Genomic DNA, 18,285 nt, shown 5'->3' with positions numbered 1-18,285 from the left:
CCTGGTTGAAATATGTTTTTCATGGTTTTGTATGCGGGGTGCTGTTGTCAGATAATCGCATGGTGTACTTTCGTCGTAAAGCCTTTTTGAAATCTGACACAGCAGGTGGATTAACAAGAAGTTAAGCTTTATTTGGATCTATTACACCTGTGATTTTATGAAAGTTAAGCATTTATAATTCTGTAGTTTGAATTTCGCGTTCTGCAATTTCACCGGATGTTGGCCAGGTGGGACGCTACCATCCCACCTGCCCATAAGAAGTTAATGGAAGCCTCTCAAACATAATCCAGGTAGAATCAGGAATTCCCCAGGGTAGCTGTTTAGGACCCTTACTTTTTTCAATCTTTACTAATGACATGCCACTGGCTTTGAGTGTGTCTATGTATGCAGATGACTCAATACTACAGTATACACATCTGCTACTACAGCAACTGAAATGACTGCAACACTTAACAAAGAGCTGGAGTTAGTTTCGGAACAGGTATGAAGGAATAAGTTAGTCCTCAATATTTCCAAAACTAAAAGAATTGTATTTTATTTTATTTTACCAAGCAAGTCAATTAAGAACACATTCTTATTTACAATGATGGCCTAGGAAACGTTTACTGCCTTGTTCAGGGGCAGAACGACAGATTTATAAATTGTCAGATTCTATCCACCAACCTTTCGGTTAGCCCCTAGGCCCTAGTTTTGTTGCACCTTGACTGCTGTTCAGTAGTGTGGTCAGGTGCCACAAAGAGGGACTTAACCTGTCTAGCGGAACCCCTCGCCAACAACCAATTAACTTGTTATGGCTGCATCCCTTGTTCTCGATTTCCGCCTGAAGATATACCCTAATCTAACTGCATGTAGCTCAGTCCCAGAGGCAAGGATATGCATATTCTTGGTATCATTTGAATGGAAACATTCTGAAGTTTGTGTAAATGTTAATTGAATATAGGAGAATATAACACAGTAGATCATGTGGAAGAAAAGAGAAAGAAAGAGCATACGTTTTCTGTTTTTTATTGTTGGAGCATCATCTTTCACGTGTACTAGAATAGCCACACAGTCAGATAGGATGCTAGAGATACTTTTTATGGATAACACAAGAGGGCAACTGTAGGTGTGCAAAGTTTCAGACTGATAACTTCAGGAATGGGTGAGCTACTACATGACATGAAGTCAACTAGATGTCCCACACAAGTTGCCCAAATGTACCCAAGTGGCCAAATTGGTGAAATGACCTATAACTATATACAACACTGCAAATAACTATATACAACATATCAAAAAGCAATTCTAACACACACAAAAATATTAAAATGTTTTAAAAAATATTAGAAAAAAAACATTTAAAAAAACAGGGGTAGACCCTTTGGAAGTCCTCTACACAATATTTTGCTGCCTGTGCTATGTCCCATAGCAGTCTCTTTCTGATGTAAAGCAGAGGCAAACTGAACAAGTGGTGCAGGTGATGGGGGACTTAATGCAACACAGAACACAACGACGCCTCCATGCTGTGCCCTTTTGGCCCTGAGGCACAGCCATGCCTGCAGTATTGAACTGTGGCATATGAACACCACTGGCGGCAGGAGTAGAGGGGGCAGAGGTAGAGCGGGCAGCTTGGCACCGGGGGCTCCCAGTCTGAGTCGCTATCACTGTGAAAGAAAACATTAAAACAAATATTTGTATTGTATGAGCCTTTTATCAATGCATAAAATAAACAGATATGTATTGTATAGAGCAGAGGGAACATTCACTAAGGTGAAGTGCTGTTCCATTCAACTCCGGCCATTGTTGTGGGCCTGCCCTCCCTCCAACAGCACCCAATGGCTATTTCATATGGAAATGGAGAGGAGTAGCAGGCGCAGTGGCCATGTGTGTGTTTGCTGTTCTACTCCATTCCATTTGAATAAAAAATGGAATATATATATCTGACATGGAATACATTTATTAAAAGAATGAACACTGAACAAACTAACAAAACGAATGGATAGTGCAGACAGGCAACTACACATAGAATAAGAACCCACAAACACAAAAGGGAAAATGGCCACCTAAATATAATCCCCAATCAGAGACAACGATAAACAGCTGCCTCTGATTGGGAACCATATCAGGCCACCATAGACATAAATACCTAGACCTACAAAACCTCTAGATATACAAAAACCCTAGATAATACAAAACTAGCATACCCACCCTCGTCACACCGTGACCGAACCAAAATATAAAGAAAACAGAGATATTAAAGGTCAGAGCATGACAATCATGGTATCTACATGGTCATAATTACATGTTCATGGCCTAACTACATCTCCTATAAAGTTCGAGAACATTTATCCCCAGTTCACAAGGCAGTTGAACTCAACGTTTGTTCAGCATGAGTAGAAACATTCTCTATGTAATGATCAACCTATAGAGGGTCAGAGTTTACTGGGTCATTTTATGCTTGGGCATCTAATACATTTCTCTCCTAAATGGAAACAAGTTAGAAGCCATAACCTGAAGGTGACACACACATTCCATGTTGTACACTGAGAACACTGCCTGACCACTTAGGCCCACTGAGCCTTTAGCAGATGGAAGAGTTCTGGCTCTAAACCACACTTTACCCATGACAGAAATAGCTATGAGTGTGTGTGTGTGTGTGTGTGTGTGAAGCCTTGCCACTGTCCTGACCCTCACAGTCCTCCTAGGGACCATGCAGTGTGTGGCTTGGAGACATTGAATGAACAACTGCTCACACTGACAGCCAAACTGTATATTATGAACCCACAGAACAAGGTAGTAACTGGCACGAATCTCCGGTTTAATGCACACTGTCAGTTGTACAGTATAGCACTCTAGCTCCAGAACAACCGGACATTATCGACCACTATGCAGAGCCATACAACCGGATATCAACTGACCAAGAGGACCAGATACAGTAAGCTATAACCACACAACACATGTGACCTATAACTGCAACAGTACTTAGCTGTCTCAAATTAGAAAGAATTGCATTTTACTGCTTAACTACTGTTTCAATGTACAATGGCACATCAAAAAGGAGTCTAATACCACAACTAAAAGTTGACCAATGTGTTAATACGGCAGCGAGTGCACTCTTTTACCCCAATGTCGACTGGATAGTCCTCCATTACAGGAATACGTGTTGGTTTGTCAGCGATTTGGAGCTAAAGCTTTGCGAGAAATCAATGCATTCCAGGAAATCTGATTACAACTCTTCTCCTTCTTTTGCAACAACTTGGAGAAAAGTAAGTGCCAGCACACCACAGTAAAATAATGTTCGTCTTGGCAAAGCAGTCATTCATTACTCACCAATCCTGTATAATTTTCTCAGTTTTTTTTGCTCCATTTGAGCGATTTAAGACTTTACGAGTGTCTAGGATGCATGGGATAAGAGCTGAGCTTCCTGGAAATGAGAGTGCTGGTGGCTGGGCTCCAGAAGAGCAGTACCTTCAGCAGCGTGACCCCAGGGAGGGTCTGGTGGTGGGGGCCTGACAACCATCCATCACGGCCAGTGCCCTGGAACAGACGGTGAGGCACGCCTGGAGTGTGGCCTGCTTGAAACCAGTGACCATTACAGTCATGGATATTTACAGACATGGTTTATGCAGTTTGAAATGTAATACACACTTATATTTAGCCTCTCCCTTTTTTTACTTTTACAACACAAATTGGACCTGTCAACCTCTCCTGACTGTTGCATGAAATACTGCCGTGGATGGTTGTAAAAAATATAGCAAACAACCTTTTCTCACTGTAGCCATTTTGGACATCTACAGTGCCTTGCGAAAGTATTCGGCCCCCTTAATTTTGCATGCCCAATTTCAGTTTTTGATTTGTTGAAAAAAGTTTGAAATATCCAATAAATGTCGTTCCACGTCATGATTGTGTCCCACTTGTTGTTGATTCTTCACAAAAAAATACAGTTTTATATCTTTATGTTTGAAGCCTGAAATGTGGTAAAAGGTCGCAAAGTTCAAGGGGGCCGAATACTTTCGCAAGGCACTGTATATAATGTAGTCTAACAACAATATGGACTGTATAATACATTGCTATCAGCTGTGGTGGACTACGGTCTATTAATACAGGTATTTATGGAAATGTGACCATATTGCACTGGGGTGTGTACAGTCATACTCTATCTTGGAGGGTCTGTGGAGAACAGGCATGTTGAGAAGAGAGAGCCATAACCGTTGATCTAAATATAGCAAGGTCAGTCAGATTGTAATGGTTTTCTTCTGGGGAAAGAGAGGCGGACCAAAACGCAACGTGGTTACTTGTAAACATCTTTAATAAAGATGAACAATCTACAAAACAAGAAATGTGAAAAAACCGAAACAGCCCTATCTGGTGCAACAAACACAGAGACAGGAATAATCACCCACAAAACCCAACACAAAACAGGCTACCTAAATATGGTTCCCAATCAGAGACAATGACTAACACCTGCCTCTGATTGAGAACCATATCAGGCCAAACATAGAAATAGACAAACCAGACACACAACATAGAATGCCCACCCAGCTCACGTCCTGACCAACACTAAAACAAGGAAAACACACACGAACGATGGTCAGAACGTGACACAGATACAGATTCACAAGACTATCTCTTGGGAACGACAGAGAGGACTCATGGTGTGCATTCTCAGTGGCTACAGCCTCATTGTGAGGTTGAGTCATGAAGAAATGCATGATTTCACAAACAGCCAGTGGAGGTCTTCACGGTAAATGGCACTGTGTTGAAACCTTCAATAGCACATATTTAGAGGCCCCCATAGCCACAGCAGATACCAGCCATAAGTTACAGAAGGCAACTGTTTTAAAACAGCTTTCACAACTATGCTTTGATAGTCCCACAATGGCATTCCCATCACTGGCCTAAGGACAGGTGTCAAGGCGCCTTAAGAGAGATTTACCCTTAATTGGGACCAATGGAAGCGGTGAAGTTGTAGAGATATTGCTCCGGTCGTATAGATGGCATCATTTGCTTTTATATACCTTAATTATTAAAGACGCATGATCAATTTAAAAGGACTTGATCTTTTGCTCACTGAGTGGAAAGGAAGATTTACAGTTTTGAAAGTCATTGGCTCATAAATAAACAGCAGTCTTTTAAACGAGCAATAGATTAACTGTTAGATTAATACAATTTATTAGCATGAAAAGTGGTGTTCCTGTCATTGCAGACATGTTTCAATTATATTTACACAAGGTATATAAGGCCTCGCTTTTCTTACGCAGGAGCTACAAGAACTGCTCGTCACATAAGGTGCCAATATAAAAAATATTTGTATTTCCAAATGTGTGTGCATTAGAGAGTGAGGGCACAGAGTGAGACATATACAGTAAAGATAGAGTGAGCAACAGTGTGGCTATAGGCAATGACCTGACTGACAAGGTCCGCCTCTACTTGGCAAAGGAAACTGTAGTAATGTGTTCTAAACTCCAAGCAAACGGGTCAAGTGCTTTGCCCTGACCTTCACACTGCTCAAATGAGCATTCCACTGTTATGACCTCTTACGAGGTAGCAAGGGCTGAGGGTAGTAAACGCCATGGCAACTGTCTCCGTGGCAACTGTCTCTCGCCCACCTGTCTCCACACTCAAGGACCGTCAATGAGGATGTGAAAGAGAGCCTGTGGGATGCACTGTGCTTTATTCTGCACTGCAGACTCTGGGCTAACTTTACTGACTTTATTGTCCCCATGGGGAAATGTTGTTGCAGTATCATGTATACGTTTAAAGTGGTGTTTAAATACAGTAGAAAACAAATTGACAATACAATATTCATAACAGTTACATGCCAACAACAAAAGACTAGCCTGCTGGCTTCACTGGGTCGATAGGAACATTAGCCCGAGCTGTTCAGATACTGTAGGATATCACACCTGGCACAAATAATTGTATATTTCAGTTTTTCTGTGCCCGTTGGTGCCCTATACCTTCCCCCAGAGAGGACTAGTTCCAAGTCCGGGTACAGGGGGTGGCTTGGGTCTAAAATGATTTTGTGAGCCTTGCTGTGGGTCCTGACATTAAAGATCTCATCAAAGCCTGTCTGTTTGGCTCCAAGTACCTTACTTACTGTGGTGGTAATCCTTCACAGCATATTTTTCTGGCTGACAGTGGCATTGCCAAACCAACAAACAATACAAAAAGTTAAAATACTCTCAATGAAAGATTTGTAAAATAGAGTCAGTACAGTACAGTAAAAGATCCCAGCTTTTTGAGAAACTACAGTCTCTGACTCTTTTTGTATATCAGGTCTGCACATTTACTCTACTGAAGCTTATTGTCCAAGAGGACAACCAGATATTTGTATTCCTCTACAATCTCTATGTTCTGACCTCTGATAGATGTTGCAGAGGTAGGTGTTGTTCGCTTCCTGAAGTCTATGCACATCTCTTTGGTCTTGTTGGTATTGAGGACCAAGTGTGATTCCTCACACCACTCTAGAAAGTCATCTAGAACCGGGCCATGATGTTCCTCGTCATCATGCAACAGGCTGATCAAGGCAGTGTCATCAGAGAACTTAACTAAGTGTCTGTCAGGATGGGAACTAGTACAACTATTAGTGTACAAGATGTACAGGAGTGGGGATAAAACACATATCTGAGGAGAGCCTGTGTTGGTGGTGCGTATGTCCTACATGTGGAGACCCACCGTGAACCGCTGTGACCCACCGTGACCTGCTGTGACCTCTGGTTCAGGAAGTCCAACAGCCACAAACCAGCCCCCATCTAAGGAGAAGTCTCTTATGAATTTCTGTGCCAGAATGTAAGTGGATTGTGTTGAAGGCAGAAGAAAAGTCAACAAACAGTACCCTGATTTGGGATTTGGTGCCCTCTAGATGTCTAAAGACCATGTTGACGAGAGTAAGAATGGCATCACTCCTCTGCTGAGCTGATAGGCAAACTGAAACGGGTCGAGGGACTTCTAGGTGACTTTTTCACAATTTTCACAAAGCATTTCATTACTAAGGATGTCAAGACAACAGGGCGGCAGTCTTTCAGCACAGAGGAATTAGATGCTTTAGAAATGGGTATAATTATAGAGTTTTTCCACAATACTGGCACGTGTTGCTGGTCGATCGAGTCTTGGAAAATGTCTGTTAAAATCACCAGCTAATTGTTCAGTACAGTGCTTTAACACATGTCCACTTATTTTGTCTGGGCCTGGGCTTTTGTATGCCTTACATCCCCTGAACAACTTCAAAACATCAGCCTGTTTAACAACAACCCTCTTAAACATTTGTAATGATGCTTCCATTTGTTTTACCTCTGACACAAAGTTATTTCTTTCAAATCTTGAGTAGAAAACATTTAGTTCATTAGCCATGTTCTGGCCCTCATGTCTCCCAAGGTCAGCATTGGTTTTCCCCTGCCTATGTGGGGGCACTAGCCATGGATGAAATCCTTTACCAGGCCACCCTTGAGCTTTCTGTTGAGAGGGTCCTCTCCACCTTGCTTGCGTGCCTCCTTGTCCACCAGTATCTGTCTTTTGATCTCACGTTGTATATCTCTTAAAGCCTATCTATTACCCTCAGCATAAACTGCCTTCATTCTATTAACTTCTTATGGCTGCAGGGGCAGTATTGAGTAGCTTGGATGAAAGGTGCCCAGAGGTGCCCGGAGTAAACGGCATGCTCCTCAGTCCCAGTCGCTAATATATGCATATTATTAGTGTTAGTATTATTAGTATTGGATAGGAAACACTCGGAAGGTTCTAAAAACTGTTTGAATGATGTCTGTGAGTATAACAGAACTCATATGGCAGGCAAAAACATGAGAAGAATTCCAGGTTGGTTGATTTTCAACCCAGCCCCTATTGAATACACAGTGGGATATTGGTTATGTTGCACTTCCTAAGGCTTCCACTGTCCACATGTCAACTGTCTTTATGTAACAGTATAACTTTAGACCGTCCCCTTGCCCATACCCGGGCGCGAACCAGGGACCCTCTGCACACATCAACAACAGTCACCCACAAAGCATCGTTACCCATCGCTCCACAAAAGCCACAGCCCTTGCAGAGCAAGGGGAACTACTACTTCAATGTCTCAGAGCAGTGACATCGCCGATTGAAACGCTATTTAGCGCGTACCACCGCTAACTAAGCTAGCCGTTTCACATCCATTACATTTAGAAACTTGAATGAGGCTTCTAATGTGATGTGGGGCTGGATGAGAACTTTTTGAGTCAGTGGTCTGGCAGAGATCCAGGTCCTGGATGATAGCGACCTGGGTTCCATGGCATTTCTACAGACAATGTAATTCTCCGGTTGGAATGTTATTGAAGATTTATGATAAAAACATCCTAAATATTGATTCTACACTTAGTTTGAAAGGTTTCTACGACCTGTAATATAACTCTTTGAAGTTTTCGTCCAATGTTCGGCTGGACCTGCACGAGCGTTTGGATCTGTGTACTAAACGCCCTAACAAAAGTAGCTACTTGGACATAAATAATGGACATTATTGAACAAATCAAACATTTATTGTGGAACTAGGATTCCTGGGAGTGCATTCTGATGAAGGTCATCAAAGGTAAGGGAATATTTATAATGTTATTTCTGATTTCTGTTGACTCCAACATGGGGGATACATTTTTTTTCTTAGCGCCGTTCTCAGATTATTGCATGGTTTGCTTTTTCCGTTAAATTTTTTTGAAATCTGACACAGCGGTTGCATTAAGGAGAGGTATATCTATATTTCCATGTCTAACAATTGTATTTTCATCAATATTTATAATGAGTATTTCTGTAAAATGATGTGGCTCTCTGCAATATCACCTGATGTTTTTGGAACTAGTGAATGTAACGCGGCAATGTTTACTGAGATTTTTTTTTTATAAATATGAACTTTATCAAACAAAACATACATGTATTGTGTAACATGAAGTCCTATGAGTGTCATCTGATGAAGATCATCAAAGTTTAGTCATTAATTATATCTCTATGTGTGCTTTTTGTGACTGCTCTCTTTGGCTGGAAAAATGGCTGTGTTTATCTGTGAGTTGGTGGTGACCTAACAATCGTTTGTGGTGCTTTCGCTGTAAAGCCTATTTGAAATCGGACACTGTGGTGGGATTAACAACAAGATTACCTTTAAAACAGTATAAGATACATGCATGTTTAAGGAATTTTAATTATGAGATTGCACTTTCACTGGCTGTTGTCATATCGATTCCGTTAACGGGATTGCAGCCCTAAGAAGTTTTAAGTAGTGATTTTAGATTTTTTGATACCCAAGGCTTATTGTTAGGGAAGATGTAACAGGTCTTAGTAGGCACAACTGGTTCAACACAGAAACACTGAAACAACATCTGTGAGTTCATTAAAACCAGAGTTGCTGTCCTCAAATATCTCCCACATAGTACAGTCAAAACAGCCTTGGAGACGAGCTACGGGGTTAAATGCTACAATACATCTACATGTACCTTAAGGACTACTTTACACTGGGTGCTCTTATAAAACAAGAACAAAGCCCTGATTGTACATGATGTAATACGTGACAGGTAACAGGCAAACACGCAGGAAGATAAATCAACAATTGATGCCACTTTACCCAATGAAAGTGAGAGTACTGTCAGGGTGTTTCTGTCTGCAGAGCTCCTACTCTTGTGGAGAGAGAGGTTTTAAGGACACTGCCAAGAGAAAGCCAGTGGAAAGAGCTGACACATCATTGGAAGCTAAATATCGTCTGCCACCGCATGGAAGGTATGACTGGTAAATATGAGGTAACTGTGCCTTTCTTTATTTTGTGCCTTTCCACTTTCAAGTGGTGAAGAGAGTAATGTGAGACATAAGTACAGTACACACTATTCTCATGAGGGAAATATTTTTTGGGTGACACATTCTGGAACGATCATGAGCACGCATTGGAAAATCATTACATTATAGTTAAGCTACTGTATGGGCACAAAATAATGTTCAATTATACAAGGACTTGCATATTAATCCACATGAAATGCATGTTTACATGGGGTGGCAGGGTAGCCTAGTGGTTAGAGCGTTGGACTAGTAACCGGAAGGTTGCGAGTTCAAACCCCCGAGCTGACAAGGTACAAGGTACAAATCTGTCGTTCTGCCCCTGAACAGGCAGTTAACCCATTGTTCCCAGGCCGTCATTGAAAATAAGAATGTGTTCTTAACTGACTTGCCTGGTTAAATAAAGGTAAAAAAAAGCTTTACTGATATTATGGTTGATTTAGAAGCCTAAATATAGCAATTAAATTATATCCCAGGGCTTTGTTTTGACTCAGTGATGTGACTGGAGAACCACACTGCACATGTGCAGAACAATAATGCTGGGTTCAGGAACATACTGTCTGGAAAAACAGTCTCTCTGTTGGTTGGCTTCAGAGTAGCAGCCTATATTATGAAGTCTACCTATATGTGAATTCAATCAACAGGCCCCCTATTGTTTAAACTGGAGCAAGCTGCCAGGTTGGCTGAGTAAAACCAATGAAATGTTTCATTAGACATTGGTACTGGATGAATGCAACTTTTGAGCTCTCAGCAAGATTTTTATGTCTGAACATCAAGTCCACAGAAATGACGTGACGTTTACAGGGACATCTGTCAGCAGACATGAAATAGCCATTCCTCATTCTGCCACTAGGAGGAAATGAAACGCTTCACTCTTTTTAAGGCATAAAGTACACATTAACTCCAGGGAGTCAGTTACAGAGGGATAGCATTTAAAAACTGAACAGGGCACTGTTGAGCATCTCATTGGCCTCAGCTTCACACAGTGTTGTGTTTGATATGGGTTGAATGGATGGGTGTCCTGTTGGTGATATAATCAGTTCATATCCTCAGTGGGAGAAGAACCCACTCAACCTGAGTCATCACTACTATGCAGTTGCATTTATAACTGTCACTGAAGAACTTTGAAAGAGTAAAAGAAAGTGCTTCACTCTTCTGAAGTACTGCCAAGCCAAACACAGAACTCTTATTTTCAGAGCCAGAGAAGCAGGAGGAATGGTGGGCCTGTGGGTGTGGAGGAGCAGGAGGAATAGTGGGCCTGTGGGTGTGGAGGAGCAGGAGGAATGGTGGGCCTGTGGGTGTGGAGGAGCAGGAAGAATAGTGGGCCTGTGGGTGTGGAGGAGCAGGAGGAATAGTGGGCCTGTGGGTGTGGAGGAGCAGGAGGAATGGTGGGCCTGTGGGTGTGGAGGACCAGGAGGAATGGTGGGCCTGTGGGTGTGGAGGACCAGGAGGAATGGTGGTCCTGTGGGTGTGGAGGAGCAGGAGGAATAGTGGGCCTGTGGGTGTGGAGGAGCAGGAGGAATGGTGGGCCTGTGGGTGTGGAGGAGCAGGAAGAATAGTGGGCCTGTGGGTGTGGAGGAGCAGGAGGAATAGTGGGCCTGTGGGTGTGGAGGAGCAGGAGGAATGGTGGGCCTGTGGGTGTGGAGGAGCAGGAAGAATAGTGGGCCTGTGGGTGTGGAGGAGCAGGAGGAATCGTGGGCCTGTGGGTGTGGAGGAGCAGGAGGAGCAGGAGGAATAGTGGGCGCGTGGGTGTGGAGGAGCAGGAGGAATACTGGGTCTGTGGGTGTGGAGGAGCAGGAGGAATAGTGGGCCTGTGGTTGTGGAGGAGCTACTCAACGGGCGCAAAGAGCCTGCAGAGGTGTGTCCAAACTATGAGCTCAGCAGAGTCTGTTGGACCATGGAGCCGAGGGGATAGGTGTGTGTGTGTGTTAATTTCCATCCTATTCTGTCCCTCTGTTGTCCCTTAAGTGCATTTGAGTGAGCGATGGTCAGGTCCAGAACCACAGCCATAACCAGGAAGATTCACCGTACTTCTGCTCTGAGACATCCCTTCTTTTTACTTTAATTCAAGCCAACTACTGTAACCTGAGAAATATGCTTCTTGCTTGAAGCTCTAAATGGTTTTGAATTATCATTCCTGCATATGATATGGAAAATGTATCAAATCATTGTGCATTACTCACTGCTCAAGTTAACATTTTCCACAAGTATGCATTAGATGATACGATACAGTATAGTGATATCATTTTATATCAAACCATCCCTTCAGATGACAGGAAATTCAGCCTGAAGTAGAAATTACTCCTTTTTCAAATTGCCTTGGGAAAAGTGTATGGAAATAATGTTCTAGTCTGTGGCTATTGAATACAGGCACACCACTTTTAACACATTATCTCATAATGCAGTGGAAAATAGCAAATTCCCACTTTGTGGTTCCTCTGGTTTCACCCTCCAAATTGCATCTGGCCCTGGAGTCTTGATGGGGGAAAGGAGAAGTCCGTGCTTTAATCTGGAAAGTATTACTGGGGTTTGCAGAACATGGGAAACAATAACACCGAGAATATTCCTATTTTATCCATAGTGCTCTGTGAGCAGGACAAGACATGCTGCAGTCAGCAAGTTTCCCCCCCACCACAGCCACCACTTGGCCCCCAGCCTCAACCCCTTTTTTTCTACCATACACACAGTACTGTATATAGTGGGCTATTGTTTAGCAGGGCCTGGGGGAGAGAAGAGAGGAAACTCCAAGTACTGTTGTGTGATCTACAGAGGAACACAGCTCCCACAGGAAACACCTCTATCACCTGGCCAGACATTCAGGCAGCAGCCCTGCATCAGATACAAAACACAAGAATAGAAATAACATTGCTTTTGATTCATTCTAATCCACTTTATTTGAGGCTGTTCTACTATAGATTGGAATTGTATCAAAGCCCATGTCTGATTCAACTAACTCTCTCCCCAGTTGAATCACATTTCCCATAATTGAAAGCAGTCAGTTATGAAGGGAACCGCTTGACATTCTGTGGTGAAGGGTTGCTGGACAGGAGTGGTAATTGCTCTGAGGATAACCCACTGTAGTTCCCCACAATCAGACAGGGACTCCCTGATGTTGAATATGGAAATATACTGAGGCTACAGGGTCAACAACTACTTCCTTTTCCAAACCCCTTCTGAGCAGAGTGATGTCCTTCTGCTTTCCTCATCTGGGCAACCAAAGCCTTCCAGCAACTGATTAACTAGTGATTTCATAGAGGAAATCATCACGACTGATTTGTAAGCTCATGTCAAACACAATCACAATGGGTACACATACAGTAAAAGAAAAAGCCCAGCCAACATAGACTTCTATTTCTGGTGAATGTCAAGTGTGGAGAAACTTACTGTAAAAAGTAAGAATACAGAACAACAAACAACAATGTCTCCATCACAGTCTAACAATCCCACTGTACAAGTGCATCATTATACATCCTACAGGCACATGGTCCTCTACCTCAGTTCTGGAGGTCTTGGTGATTAAATGCTCTCAGATTGTCAATAGAGGTTTCCATGCTGTAAGGCTCTCTGTCAGTGCTGGACAGGCTCTGGTCTGGGGATGAATCCCATGGAGAAAAGTGTCTTGCTCCAGTGGTGGAGCAGTCGAAGAGCAGGGTGGCCTGAGAATAATCTACCAGAGCTCTGGTCTGTTTATTTGAGCTCTAATGATCCAAGACAAACAGGCTGAGCTTTCAGAGAGCGGGTGGGCTCAGTGTGATCTGCCTGTGTGTGACTGCGGTAGTAGTGCCCCTAATGTAACTCTGCCCACAAAGGGCCAGATTGACGCCAGTGAACCACCAGGAGGGGAAGGCTACACGGAGCCTACATAAACATGGTTATAGAGACCAATAACACGGTCCAGCTGAGAGGACTGGACCTGGCCAGGTCAAAGGTCACCAGTGTTTCTGGATGTCAAGGTCTCCATGGGAGAGAGTGAAATCAGTCATCAGCGTCTCTGCTCTTTGATGCATTTCAGCACAAGGCGACAGGGCATCTGGGACCACAGAAAGGCCTGTGTTCTTGGGCAGGGACACACAAATACAGATGCCGTTCTCAAACACCGGTGTGGAAAACACCACACTTCAGTGATTTGGCCACATAAACTGGACAGAATACTCCCCGGCATTTAGGGTCAGTATCTGCGTCTTGGAAATATACTCATTAAGCAAGAATTTATCTGAATAAAAATGATGGATGGCTAGCAGACTGATGTGGAATGGACAGTAAGTGAAGACACATCAGACATACATCATTAAAGAAAGTCTCCTGGCTGACATTTTTGTCAGATATTTGGCATAAGCATGATTACAGTGGGGCTAACATTTTCCACTTCCATTCCAATCAAGGAGAAAAAGGAATCCCCTAGCTAACTAATGTTTGAGTATTGACTTTTAGATGACTGTACATGCATTAAATAGTTTATGAACTGGGTGGTTCGAGCCTTGAATGCTGATTGGCTGACAGCCGTGGAATATCAGACCATATACCACTGGTATGACAAAACATGTATTTTTACTGTTCTAATTACGTTGGTAACCAGTTTATAATAGCAATAAGGCACCTCAGGGGGTTGTGATATATGGCCAATATACCACGGCTAAGGGCTGTATCCAGGCACTCCATGTTGTGTCGTGCCTGGATACAGCCCTTAGCTGTGGTATATTGGCCATATACCACACCCCCTCATGCCTTATTGCTTAAGTATATCATTGATTGTGACAGAAGAATGTAGAGTATATTCTATGAGACAGTAATAACAGGGCAGTGCAGAAATCAAAAGTGATAGAACAGCTTAGTGATGGATCAAAATGTACAGAATGGTTACCAGTCAAGGGGAGGGTTTAGTATTTTCTTTATGGTCATGTAGTTTGTAATTGATGAAATGTCAATATTTCTCAGTGTAATTTTGTTATTAGGCTATATATCGATGTGTGCCTGATTACTACCCCTCATCTCTGATTCTCTGCTGGAAGCGCAATATCATATCAATATCATATTGATATTGCGCGCCTTTAGGCTATTTAGTGTAGTCTCAATCAAATGATCCATTGCCTATAGGCTACGAAGTGCATGCTTAGAGAAGCACAAAGCAAAGTTATATTTCTAAGATGGCTGCTGGGATGCTGTAAATAAAGCTAGGCTGCATTAAACTGCAATGGCTATTCCAACCCTGAGCCCCAGCCTGCTCTGCTCTTGCTGATCGAAACCTTTTTTTGTGATGCTTAACCAATGTGTAAGCCTACAGTGTCAGTTCAGGAGGATTGGGTCAAAAAATGCAATATCTTGTGTGTGGACTAGCCTATAGCTTATGCTCTGTTCAGTTTGAGAAGGAGAGCGTGACGATGAGAAAGAGGACCAGACTTGTGACTACTATAATTTATTTGAATAAAAACAATATGTTTCTTGCCCATGATGTATTTATTGAGTTATTGACCTGACAATAAGCCAGATTCAAGTAAGTTACATTGTGGTACTGCAAATTGAAGCAACATTCACGGCACAATCAATCGGCAATGAACAGCTCATGGTGATGAAAGTCGACAAAATCGAGTAGGCATAATTCATTCAACATCTTCATTTTAATTAGACTTCTCAAACAACAAGAGAGCTTTGTTTTGGAGCCTATATCTTCCGATGTAATAAAAAAGAGGTAGGCCTTCCTGTTTTACAGACAAAACTAGGATATAGGCTGCTACACTTGGGTTGGAGCCATTAAAACTTGTTTTTCAACAACTCCAAAAATGTTTTGTTAACAAACTATAGTTTTGGCAAGTCAGTTAGGACATCTACTTTGTGCATGACACAAGTATTTTTTTCCAACAATTGTTTACAGACAGATTATTTAACTTATAATTCACTGTATCACAATTCCAGTGGGTCAGAAGTTTACATACACTAAGTTGACTGTGCCTTTAAACAGCTTGGAAAATTCCAGAAAATTATGTCATGTCATGGCTTTAGAAGCTTTTGATAGGCTAATTGACATAATTTGAGTCAATTGGAGGTGTACCTGTGGATGTATTTCAAGGCCTACCTTCTAACTCAGTGCATCTTTGCTTGACATCATTGGAAAATCAAAAGAAATCAGCCAAGACCTCAGAAAAGAAATGTTGACCTCCACAAGTCTGGTTCATCCTTGGGAGCAATTTCCAAATGCCTGAAGGTACCGCGTTCATCTGTACAAACAATAGTACGCAGGTATAAACACCCTGGGACCATGCAGCCGCCATACCGCTCAGGAAGGAGACACGTTGTGTCTCCTACAGATGCACATACTTTGGTGCGAAAAGTGCAAATCAACTGCAAAGCAACTGCACATGAGGACAAAGATTGTACTTCTTGGAGAAATGTCCTCTGGTCTGATGAAACAAAAATAGAACTGTTTGGCCATAATGAGCATTGTTATGTTTGGAGGAAAAAGGGGGAGGCTTGCAAGCCAAAGAACACCATCCCAACTGTGAAGCACAGGGGTGGCAGCATAATGTTGTGGGGTTGCGTTGATGCAGGATGGACTGGTGCACATCACAAAAATAGGTGGCGTCATGAGGAAGGAAAAGTATGTGGATATATTGAAGCAACATCTCAAGTCATCAGTCAGGAAGTTAAAGCTTGCTCGCAAATGGGTCTTTCAAATGGACAATGACCCCAAGCATACTTCCAAAGTTGTGGCAAAATGGTTAAAGGACAACAAAGTCACGGTATTGGAGGCGCCATCACAAAGCCCTGACCTCAATCCTATAGAACATTTGTGGGCAGAACTGAAAAAGCGTGTGTTAGCAAGGAGGCCTACAAACCTGAATCAGTTACACCAGCTCTGTCAGGAGGAATGTGCCAAATTTCACCCAACTTATTGTGGGAAGCTTGTGGAAGGCTACCCAAAACATTTGACCCAAGTTAAACAATTTAAAGGCAATGCAACCAAATACTATTTGAGTGTATGTAAACTTCTGACCAGCTGGAAATTTAATGATAGAAATAAAAGCTGAAATTAATCATTCTCTCTGCTATTATTCTGACATTTCACATTCTTAAAATAAAGTGGTGATCCTAACTGTCCTAAGACAGGACATTTTTACTATGATTAAATGTCAGGAATTGTGAAAAACTGAGTGCACATGCATTTGGCTATGGTGTATGTAAACTTCCGACTTCAACTGTATATTTCAGCTACTACAGCAATTGAAATCACTGCAACACTTAACAAAGAGCTGCAGTCCATTTCAGAATGGGTGACAGAAATAAAGTCCTACATATTTCAAAAACTAAAAGCATTGAATTTGGCACAAATAATTGACTAAACCCTAAACCTCAACTAAACCTTGTAATGAATCATGTGGAAATTGGGTGAGTTGAGGAGACTAAACTGCTTGGAGTAACCCTGGATTGTAAACGGTCATGGTCAAAACATATTGATACAACAATAGCTTAGATGGGGAGAGGTCTGTCCATAATAAAGCGCTGCTCTGCCTTCTTAACAACACTATCAACAAGGCAGGTCCTACAGGCCATAGTTCTGTCACACCTGGACTACTGTCCAGCATGTGGTCAGACGCCACAAAGAGGGACTTAGGAAAATTCCAATTTTCCCAGAACAGGGCAGCACGGCTGGAACAGGGCAGCACGGCTGGAACAGGGCAGCACGGCTGGAACAGGGCAGCACGGCTGGAAGAGGGCAGCGCGGCTGGAACAGGGCAGCGCGGCTGGAACAGGGCAGCGCGGCTGGAACAGGGCAGCGCGGCTGGAACAGGGCAGCGCGGCTGGAATAGGGCAGCGCGGCTGGTCCTTAAATGTACATGGAGCGCTAACATGAATAATATGCATGTCAATATCTCTTGTCTCAAAGTGGAGGAAAGATTCACTTCATTACTACTTGTATTTGTGAGCAGTATTGACATGTTGAATGCACCAAGCTGCCTGTTTAAACTATTAGCACACAGCTCGGACACCCATACATACCCCACAAGACATGCCACCAGAGGTCCTTTCGCAGTCCCCAAGTCCAGAACAGAATATGTGAGGCGCACAGTACTACATTGAGCCATAATTACATAGAGGAAGAGTAAAGCTCTAACGAGATCCATAATAAATACAAATTCAAATAATGTCTGGGGTGGAAAGATAGGCCTCGCTTTAGAAGGTACCATGTATGCTCAAAATCCTACTGAGGTTTCAGATTTCATTATTTGCAAACAGAGACAGTTTTGTTCAAACAAGACACACTGATTTGGCATTGGGGAAATGTGTGTGCTTTGTGTGATTCTGCTAATATGTAAAATTACGTAGAATTGCATGAAAAGTTTATAAAACAAACATTTTCTCAGGCCTGCAAACACGATGATATATTCATGCACCACTTTTACTATAAAGGAGATCTTTCCACTCCTACTCTTGTCCACGGTGGTCTTTAAACCCACAACCTTCTGTCTCCCAATTACTGCATTGCATGTCATGCTTACAGGACAAAGAACAATTTGTAAAACGGCATATCTA

At 42.5% G+C, this 18,285-nt stretch overlaps 1 protein-coding gene across 1 annotated transcript in view; it reads right to left on the bottom strand.

The window, feature by feature from the left end:
- The window catches only part of LOC135513621 (uncharacterized), a 52,762-nt gene extending 46,031 nt beyond the window's left edge, over nt 1-6,731 (bottom strand). The window contains exons 1-3 of the mRNA XM_064936497.1: nt 6,655-6,731; nt 6,339-6,535; nt 3,365-3,548 (exon numbers count right to left, since the gene is read on the bottom strand). Coding sequence (XP_064792569.1) covers nt 3,365-3,548; nt 6,339-6,535; nt 6,655-6,731 — 458 coding nt within the window. The remainder of the gene's footprint in view (nt 1-3,364; nt 3,549-6,338; nt 6,536-6,654) is intronic.
- Between the last annotated feature and the right edge of the window lie 11,554 nt (nt 6,732-18,285).

Source organism: Oncorhynchus masou, chromosome 25 (assembly GCF_036934945.1).
Source record: "Oncorhynchus masou masou isolate Uvic2021 chromosome 25, UVic_Omas_1.1, whole genome shotgun sequence".
Taxonomy (NCBI): Eukaryota; Metazoa; Chordata; class Actinopteri; order Salmoniformes; family Salmonidae; genus Oncorhynchus; species Oncorhynchus masou.
Note: the sequence above shows the minus strand (reverse complement) of the source record. Positions and strands in the feature narration are given on the sequence as shown.